Genomic DNA, 10953 nt, shown 5'->3' on the forward strand with positions numbered 1-10953 from the left:
CCCAAAATGTCCGTGTTAGACAGGCTACTTGACGCACGACCTCTCGGGTCAACAGGCTAAATTTGCGGGTTACACTTGCATGTAGTTTGGCACCTCTTGAAGCTTTGATAAAAGTATATTGCGTGAAAACAAATATTCTTACTCCAGCAAGAGCAAACCTGTAAAGCTGAACCTAATCGTGGTATGACGGAACAGTGAAGTTTTGTATTTGTATTTTCAAAATTTGCTTTTAAAGTGCATGTGGCTATTTGTTTACTTTAGACTAGACACATATTCGTCACTCGGCACACGATACATGAGATGTGCATTCTGACAGTAGCTATGTAGCGATTCTACTAACAGTTGCATGTTCAGTGAAGCACAAGCGTGTTTATTGGTCTTGTCACCGATGTGTACAATCCTCTGAACACACTTCTCAAGCTCCCACTCCCCCCCCCAGCTATGTTCAGTTACCAGGAATCATAACAAGACACAAGGAATGATGGGATACACTCTTCAAAATCATCGGCTAAACTCTGCATGATTTATGGTATTCTTGGGTGCGGTGTAGAGCACCAATCAAATGTATAAATAGATAAATCTTGCTTGCATGACAGTTGTCAGGTAAGGAGGGACCAATGGACAGGTGGATTCTTAGTCGACTCTCTGCAGCTGTGGACATGGTCAACTCTGGCTTTGAAAACTACGACTTCACCATGGCAACCACCGGCTGTTACAACTTCTGGTTGTATGAACTCTGCGACTGGTACCTGGTGAGTCATTTTCAGTGGAATTTTGTTTTTCAGTGTAAAATTTGCTTATACAGGCCTCACTTTCGTGGCTGAGTTTTCCTATTTTAAATCATCAGTCACAATGGAAGAGATAATTGGGTTTACATTGGGGTTTCAGTGATTTTTCTGATTTGCTAGAAATTATGAGCTGCATATTCAGTCTCAGCCTTGAACAGGAAGTTTGTGACTCTCATCGTTTGTGTGACCTCGATGTCAAGCAGCCAGTAATGCTCATGTGGCTGTTTGCGCAGTCTAATGGTCATTTGAGATCACTTGTCTACGACCAATGTATTGTCCGTATCTGTCCATCAAATGTGAGAAAGTGCATCAGTAACTTGGTGGTTTACCCTGAGGGCACTGCTTCCCAGCACCCCATAAAAATGAGCACCATGGTATACATGAAAAATTCTGGAGTAGGGCGCTTGACAACAATTTTCAAGACAAATAAATCAATCAGTAACTACAGAAAAAGGTCTGTCAGCAACCTGCGGATGGTTGTGGGATTCCACGGGCTCTGCCCGGTTTCCACCCATCATAATGCTGGCCGCCGTCATGTAAGTGAAATATTGAGTACAGCGTAAAACACCAATCAAATAAATAAATAAATAACTAGAGAAAAACTACAATAATTTATAACCTCATTTACTAGACTTTGAAGATGCATTGTCATGTTTTTCTAGGAAAGTTTAAAGCCCATCTTGTACGGAACTGATGAGGAGGCCAAAACTGTGTCGAGAAACATCCTGTATACTTGCTTAGATGTGGGTTTGAGGCTACTGCATCCCTTCATGCCCTTCGTGACAGAAGAGCTCTTCCAGCGTCTCCCCAGACGGACGTCGCAGGAGCCCCCAAGTATCTGTGTCACCCCGTACCCAGAGAGACAGGAGGTGGGTTCTGTTTTTTAAATGACACTGCTGTTGTACTGCATAGTATGGCTAACCTATCTTTTATATGGCTGTGTTTTTGTTTAGAATTCTAAATAATGTCAGCAATGCCACCCAATGCCAGACATGTTTGTAATGATTGATACAATCTTTTTTTTTTATTAATATCTACATTTTCAAGCTCATGTATTAAAACATATTTCAGTCGAAAGCAGAATCATCGAGCTTTCTAAAAAGTACCATGATTTATTATTTTAATGAGATTTCACCAAATAGCATGCAGAACAAAATGTCAATAATGCACAAATGGCTGGAGTGAGTCGGCAGCCATGTTGAGAATTTTATCCAGTCAAACATGTTGCTATCAGGTTGTGCAGCATAAGCTGTGACGTAGCCTTTACCCACTCACTGCTGCGTGAAGTGACATATGATATCATGTCATATCATAGAACTATTGCTTAAGACATCATTTTGAGATCCTGTACAAAGATTTATTCATGTGTAGCCGAAGGGCCATTTCACAGTGTTGTGGAACAGGTCTGTATCATTTAATGACCACCACAGACGTGAAATCAGTTGATTTACAAGCTGTGCAATATTCAACGACAGTATCGCAAATCTTGTCAGACAGCAACATACCCTCTCAGCCCAAACAGCATTCATCTCCCCAGTAGACCCTCAGCCTACTTAGTCATGCTTTTCAAGTTATACAAGTGCACTTTATGCTTTCTCCGACATCTGCAATAACTAGGCCAGCACTGCTCTCATCCTCATCGTTGTTGTACTTGTTACAACATTGGAGCATAGAGTCCAGCGATAGTGGAATGCCTAGATAAGCCTCATTGGAGCTTAAATTTATTTCCATTTGTGTCAGAATTTAGCATGTTTCCATTTGTACAACATGCCTATTGTAATTTTTGTAAACATTTAATAGTGGTCAAAATCACTAGGACAACCCCTCCGGAGGCTACCACCTGAAACAGGCTGTGCACCTGTAGACTACACATAAACTGTATAAATGATATAATAGACCTACTGTATGAACAGTTCAAGCAGTGGAAGAAATATCCCTCCAGTACATCCAATTTCTGAGAAAACTATTTTTCACTTGGTCCTTCATCGCCGAAGTCCACAACCATTACAGCTTTAACATGCCATAGCCTACTGCTTAGACTATCATACCGGAAGTACCATGGATATTAGAGTGCTGGAGTAAACGTGACGTCACCTTAATGTAGACGCGCTGAAGCTGTGACAAGACGCAGTTTCCGTAAACTTTTACTGGTTTGAAAAAAAAACAAAAAAATATTTAATGCCTGTTTAAGATACTTTGAATGGTAGTCTTTCAGAGGACATAAACACAGTCAGGTGCTGTCTTTCACTTTAAAATGTGCAGAACGACCCTGTCATTTTATGAAATGACAGGGTCGATCTGCACATTGTAAAGTGTCACATCACAGACGGCTTCCATGTATTCATGCAGCCAATAAGTGTAAATATCTTTAGTCCAGTTTCAGTGAATCAGATATTCATGTGGTAAGGTTGACATTTTGGTAGGTAGTCGCCACTGGGTATGTGTATTTGGAGAGGCAGGTATATTTGACTTTATTTTCTCAAAAAAACTTCTCTGTCTCTTGAACTTTACCCATGCTATTTTTGCATACATCTACCAGTCACCAACGTTGAATGTATGTTTAATTTTCAGTGAACTATAAATACAAATTTTCATTGAAAAATGTAAACAAGAATTTGCTCATGAAAAAGGCATTTTTATAATTTTTTTCTGTTTCTTGACCATGATAGTTCCAGTACCAGAACAGCGAGTTAGAGTCAGATGTGGAGTTTGTACAGAACGTCATCAAGTCCATCCGCTCCATGAGGGCAGACTATAATCTCACAAAGACAAAGGCAGATGGTAAGGGAGATAACCTACCGAGTATATATAGTTGCAAATTGGGACCTCCATGGCTCAGCTGGTTAGCACGCTAGCGCAGCGTTCTGACCCAGCAACCTGCGGATGGTCGTGGGTTTCCCCTGACCTCTGTTTAAGTGAAATATTCTTGAGTACAGGGTAAAACATCTATCAAATAAATAAATCTCTCAACCCTGTGTACAATTCCATGACTGGTTGAACAGTCTAGAGTGTTCAGTTTTACACATATGAACTGGTGAAGTTGTGAGCTTTGAGTAAGGAAAGGTTAACAAGAAAAAAATGACAAGCGAACAGGTTAACAGAAAAAAAGTGACAAACTCTGACAAATTCTTGAGTGCAGCATTAAACACCAGTGAAGTAAATGCTGTCTTTCACCTATGTAAGAGTGGTATGTAAAAATGTATTTTCAGAGGCACGTAAAGGCTTTCTGCTGATACTTTTGGTCACTTTTGGTTTTTCTGACAAGAAATTAATCAGACTTATCAATAAAAAGAGATGAATCAATCAAAATCCAGCAAACTGTGTCACTGGGTGTCACTAGGCTTTAGGCAAAGTACATTTATATTATTAATTTCATTCTGACAGGATGCAGTTTCGTGGTGGTGTTTTACCTATTCAAGGTGTTTGTCATTTGTATCTTTTACCTTCATGGGCACTGTTGAAATATTGACAACATGACATTTGGCCATAAACATATGTTCAGTAGTATCTTTAGGCTTGCATGGTTAGTGTTCTGGTTCTTTCTCACAAGCATGACAGCTTCGAATGTGGAACATTCCCCTCCACCTGGACATTTCCCCTCCGCCCCGCCCCCCCCCCCCCGACATCCCTCCCCCCCGGACATTTTCCCCTCCCTATATATCTACATGTATATATGATCAGTGGGAATTATAAATATGATATTCTAAGTGAGATGTCTTATGATGAATAGCCCAAGGGGTCAAAATAAACAATTGTTTTTTACATAGTCACAAAATTCAGCTATTTATCTTCATACAGTAAAGATTTTAAGGCCTTTGTAGCACGTCAGGTGGTCAAGACAGTCGGTTTTTGATCTTGATATGTTCACAAAATTCAGGTAGTTGTCTTCATATGGTGAAGATATGTAGATAATGAAAGTAGAACTTCCCATTATATAATACAGTAAAAAGAAAGCTTAATGAATAAACTTGTGTTCTCTCTCAAGGGATTAACCCAAAAAACCAAGTACACTGGCTACAGTCATTTTATTTGCATTGTTTGTTTACCTTCACAGACAATAATCTTCTGCCCAAATGATATAAAAAATGTATTTGCCATAAATAAGCCTTATTTTGTTTACTGTCCTTTTCCCATATAAGGCCTACGTTGCACCAGCTGATTGTCTTATTGAAATAAACGCCACAAAAACTGCTGCAAATTTGCCAAAACATTCCAGTTTGAAAATGTTTTAAATGTTTTAATGATTAAGATCCAATACACAATGGATAATGGAGGACGGACCACAGCAGATTTTATCAGATATATTCACATGTAGGGAGGGGAAAATGTCCATAGGGGAAAGTGTCTGGGGGGGGAAAAAGATCCGGGAGGAAAAATGTCCGTACCCCGACGGGTTCAGGTGTGACTGTATGCCAAGAGGTCAAGTACGGATCCGGGTAAAGGTCAGAGGTTTACCCCACCCATCAATCGGATCAACGTTGTATAAGTGAAAAGTTCTTAAGCATACCAAAAACCCCGACAAAATAAATTAGTAAATCAATTTTCATATAGTTTCAATAGATTTCGTTGTCTGTCTCAGTGTACCTGAAGTGCTCAGACAAGGACGTAGCCAGCGTCCTGAAGAACTACACAGAGGTCATCCAGACGACCTCTACCACGGGTGCTGTCATTGTCCTCGTCAAGGAGACCCCTCCCGAGGGCTGTGCCATTCTCACCGTCTCGGCTAAGTGCGAGACACATCTCATGCTCAAGGTAGGTAGTGGATACACTCGTTCGCACTGTTTGTAGGGCCATGGCAGCAAGCGGTCACGGACACTCCTATGACCATTTGCACAGCCTCACACGGGTTGAAGACTTTTTGTCTACCAATATTAAACTGAAACAATATTTCAGAAGTCTTGCAACTTAACACAGGATTATGTGAGACAAGGGAAGGGCTCTGGGAATCTGTTGCAGCTATGAAGGTAAGGTAATAGGTAATAGCCAAGGGCAATGTTGAAGTCAGAGATCAGATTACCCAAGATGTATGCATTGAATCTGTCAACCTTTGTAAAATCACATGTTTTAGCTACATTGGTTTGTGAGATTCCCCTCGTTCAGTACTGTGAAATGTTGATGTGCTAATTGCGGATGGAAATAAAGTTTTGCAGAGATTTATTAGTAAATGAATGTCAAGAACATAGAATCTTTAAACATATTGCTTGCTTTTGGTACTTTCAGGGTTTGATAGACGCAAGTAAAGAAATTGTGAAGTTAGACGGGAAGAAGGAGAAACTGAGCTCACAGCTGAAAAAGCTGAAGGAGACGAGCTCTATGGCAGATTATCAGACAAAAGTCCCAGAAAATGTCCGGGCACAGAACGCTGAGAAGGTGAGCATGTCTTGTCACATTCTGCAGGGAAATGGTTGACTGTTGAAGCTGTTATCCTGGCTGGGATTTACTTTATTTTTTTATTTATTTCATTGGTGTTTTACGCCATACTCAAGAATATTTCACTTACTTGACGGCGGGATTTGAAAATCTGAAACTAATGCTAAAGGCCACAAAATGCACCAATATTGCCAATGGAGAGTGACACATTCTGGTGAGGAAAAGCAGGGAAGCCCTGTGTGATGTGACACTGTATTCTGGTAGATATAGTCTATATGACGTGATATTGAAGTTTGTAACTAGGTTCAATCAAACACAAAAGTGTTATCCTATTATCAGTGAAGAAAGTCCTGATATTTCACCTTGATATGTAAAAGTAAAATTGTGTGCTCTTCTTTGATCATGTTGATACCAAGCAATAATGGCTGAGCACAAGGATTATATGGCTCTGTGGGTGAAATGTCTTGCCTGATATCTGTGGCATGTTTTTCAGTGAGGCAGCACCATGAGGAGGGCTGTTAGAACCTTGTGGCTGCAAGAACACCGTATCATACCGTGAAAGCCAACCAGTTACAAGCTCTGTGCTTTGTTGAATCACATCTACATATATATCATACTCTAAACTTCATGAATTTTGTTAAACCTGCTGTTAATGTGTTGCAGATGTCTGAGTTGGAGATTGAAGTTGAAAAGCTGACACAAGCAATAGCCAATCTACAAACAATGACGTAGGCGTACAACAAGGGGACCCTCTCAAACCACAGCACTTCTCTGAAATAAAACTGCCGCTTCATGTTATGTCAGTGTAAACTTTGATGCAGTGGAACATTGAAAGTCTCTGCTTTGCCCAGTGATACTCTTGAATCTTGCTGACCATTATCAAGAAATATGGCATTCAGAAGGTTTTATAAATATATTCTAGATGGTTAAAGACTTAAGATAAATAAATGGTCTAATCTTTAGTTCATTAATGCTGATAGCTATGAAGGACAATAGAAATACAGCTATGCTTTCTTGAAATGAAACATATTATAGCACCATTTTTTGTGAGTGAGGACATCGCTTTACAGTACTTAAATAAGTATCTATTCTAAAAATAATCACCCATCGTGCATTGGAATTTTTTTACGTAAGTGATTTAAATCTGTTCAGGGATAACAATGGAAATTAAACCCAATGTATCGATATGAAATGAGATTTTTTACAATATATTTACCTGGTAATTGTAATTAACAGGTGTCATAATGCCTCATCCTAAATCAACTCATTGTTAAGTTATTTGTGCATGTTTTTTTGGTTACATGAAATATAGTACTGTCCATAATGCTTCACCCCACGGGAAACCATACTGTGAGCTTTCATATTTTACACTCTGCAGGAGTAAACTGTACCAAAAAAACCATTAAACAGATGTCTTATGTCTTAATTTGTTTGTATATTCTTTTGCTGTCACAATTTGCTCCTTGACAAAGATGTGTAGGAAAAAGTTTTCGCGGCTGTCTTTGTTGACCAATGGTGTAGTGGTAGTATCTTTTTTTAGGAATAGCAGTGAGTTCTGTTCTGAAAATACTTTATATTTAGATATTTTGACCTGAGTCTCAGTCACTTACTGTTTAACAAAAATTTCAGCGTAAGACAAATTAGCTTAGTTCCAGTTAGTTTTAAGGTGAGTATGGTGCTATGTTGTGCTTACGTAAGTGGGAAGGTCCTCAGCAACCTGCGGATGGTCGTGGGTTTTCTCCGTGCTCTGCCCAGTTTCCTCTCACCATAATGCTGGCTACCGTCGTATAAGTGAAATATTCTTGAGCACGGCGTAAAATACCAATCAAATGAATAAATAACGAAATGTGTTTAAAGAGCGATTGGTGACAGGGGCAAAGCAAGCAGGCATGAGATTTCGCAACAATCAATTTTGTAAGATGGATAGGAAGTTAGAGATCATGTGATCTTAGTAACAAACGGCGTGGGTGAAGAAAACGATTCTCACAATTTTAATGCAGAGGAAAATGCATTAAATTTGATTCGCTGTCAGCAATCTTGTATCCGTTGGGTTTGCATAATGTCGGCTTTCCAGATAATCTGAGTATTTCTGCAGAGCTTTGGTGATGCCATTTTGTACAACTAGGCCTTACTGGTCGCTTACGAAATGGCAAAAGTGACCTTTTCCCTAAAGCATTGGGCGGCCATTTTGTTTTCGACACGAAAGGGTGGTTACGTGACCCCCAACTGCGACCCGTTTTACAGATAATCAAAGTGGTCATCTGGGTTCGCGCGAAATCATATCTTAGGACGTGTTTTTACAGTATACAGGGGTGCATACCCTACTTTTGGCAGCCATAGTGGAGAGCTGCGGACTCCAATATGGCTGATTGGCTATTGATTTATTTATTAATTTGATCGGCGTTTTACGCCGTGGTGAGGAATATTTCACTTACACGACGGCAACCACTATTATGGTGGAAGAGAGAAGGGTAGACCCCGCGGAAACCGACGACTGGCTTTTGTATTGCTAGGGTGATGATGTGACGTGCAGCAAACTCCTGGGTAAAACATGGCATTTCACCTAAAAAGCTGCTCTTTGAGCTGAATTGATTATCAGTGACGTTTTACGGATAGAATTCAACTTGCCGGATACAACGAGTCGTCGTCAACGAGTTATTATCCCACAAACCCTGATAACAGGGGAAGCAAGAAAGTCCCCAGCTGCCCAACGCCGGGTTTGAACCAAGCTGCTCAAAGGCGAATACCTTAACTACTCTGTCACTGGCGCGGACAGAGGATTATGAGGCAACGTAGCCACAGGAGACCAACATACAACCCCCATTGATTTATTTGATTGGTATTTTACGCCATGCTCAAGAATATTTCACTTATACGACGGCGGTCAGCATTACGGTGGGTGGAAACCGAGCACAGCCCGGGGGAAACCCACGACCATCCGCAGGTTGCTGATAGACCTTCCCCACGTACGACCGGAGAGGAAGCCAGCATGAGCTGGACTTGAACTCACAGCGAGACTTCTCACAGCATTGGTGAGACTCCTGGGTCATTACGCTGCGCTAGCGCGCTAATCGACTGAGCCACGCAGGCCCCTCGCACAACCCCCAGTATCGGGCAATCTTAATGATATATTCAGTGGTACAGTGGATCGAACCAACGTGCATGGGCTGTATTTGAACTCGCGTAATCACTGGTGAAAGGCTGTAGTTATCCAAACTGCACTATGCTACGATCTCTGACAGACCACAGAACCCAAAGGCAATTAATCTACCAAGAGGTCACCTTATACAGGCACCACCGGTTCTGCAAATACACAAGACGCCTAGATATATAGAAACATTACTGTTTATTTCAAATATACGGTGTATACAGTTTACAAAACTTCTACATGGAGTTAAAAAAGGAATGATTGGGGAGGAAATAGATTTTTAATACCTAAATCTAGGTGATTTTGTGGTAACGTTTTTGACAACTATCAATGAATGGAAGCCACGTGCGTAATAATTATCACTGGAAAAGTCATATGTTTTTTTTTTTTTTTACTGCAAATGCATTTGCAATATAAATTTAAACTATCAATACATAATTGAGTCCAAAATTATGTATATAGGCCTAAGTTAAATTGGACACCCGCAATGGCGAGTTTTCAGGACATGGGTTGATTACAGTCCTTCAAGCGTCTCCCTTCTTTGTTCAAACAAATTTTCCTTATGTCTTTTTTTATTTTCCCGAAATTTTTCAGTTTTCTCCACCAATTTTCCTTTTCGCTGCTTTATCTGGTTTTCATATTACTGTTATCTACATTGTATAGTATCCTATAATTTGATATGACGCAGTCCTCGTCGTTTTCTGGATTGATGCACACCACACAGTTTCGCCTCGTCGTCAATTCGTACCAACTTGCGCATGCAGTTCTGCTCAACCACCTTGCAGCCCTCTGGAATCTTTAAGCCTGCAACGCCGCCCATCGTGCCGAATCTGATGGAATAAATGATTAGCGTTTCACGCCACTGGTTGACACGAGGTGTACACATGAACAAAAACGAGACAAGTTATGATCGTGAGTAATTCACCATTTCTCGTGGTAGGCCTATAGCTGGATTCGAAGTCACAACCTGCCCGTGTAGACGCCACAGCCGTCTTCATCAACAGCTCTTTATTATAGTTTAAAGGCAAACGCTCAAAACAGCTGAATGCATTCATATCTGCATGTATATTTATTCCGAGTGCAGACTATATTCAAACATTAGGATGAAACCATAGATGATATAAATTAACTCGAGGTCGGATTGCACCCGTTACGAGTAACCACTTGCCAATTGTCACTGTCGAGGCTGCTCTTCTTTCACCCTCCGTGTTATAGCCCTTTAAACCATAGAATTGACCTCCAACTGTCATCTTGTAATTTCTTAGTTCAAACATGCATTGTTTTGAAGCAAAAAGCAAGCAGTCATTTGACAGACACGCGCTTGTTCTCTCGGGTGATTCAAGTAGACCAACTTACCCACAGCATTCCAGCCCGTCAAAAAGACATGCGCATTTCCGGCAGCGGATGTAGTCCGTTTTCGTCTCACCAATTTCCAGTCTTTCGTCATCCACAAAACATCCAACTGAAACGTACGGTGTCACATATGATATACTCAACTATGACAATCCAGGCTAAACTATGACAGACAGACTTCGTATAGCAGATGTAGGGCTATGTATGTAGGCCCCCCAATGTATGTATGTATGTATGAATGCTTGGGGTTTAACGTCGTACTTAACAATTTTTCAGTCATGTGACGGCGTGTAC

The 10953-nt window shown here is 40.6% G+C and overlaps 1 protein-coding gene across 1 annotated transcript in view; it reads left to right on the plus strand.

Annotated features, from left to right (window-relative positions):
* Nucleotides 1–7565, plus strand: part of LOC135481104 (valine--tRNA ligase-like) — a 28956-nt gene extending 21391 nt beyond the window's left edge. Inside the window, 6 exon segments of the mRNA XM_064761040.1 lie at nt 597–752; nt 1451–1657; nt 3458–3569; nt 5368–5540; nt 6009–6158; nt 6822–7565. Of these exon segments, the coding sequence (XP_064617110.1) occupies nt 597–752; nt 1451–1657; nt 3458–3569; nt 5368–5540; nt 6009–6158; nt 6822–6890 (867 nt within the window). The 3' untranslated portion in view covers nt 6891–7565.
* Nucleotides 7566–10953: the final 3388 nt, after the last annotated feature.

This window comes from Liolophura sinensis, chromosome 13, assembly GCF_032854445.1.
Source record: "Liolophura sinensis isolate JHLJ2023 chromosome 13, CUHK_Ljap_v2, whole genome shotgun sequence".
Lineage (NCBI taxonomy): Eukaryota > Metazoa > Mollusca > Polyplacophora > Chitonida > Chitonidae > Liolophura > Liolophura sinensis.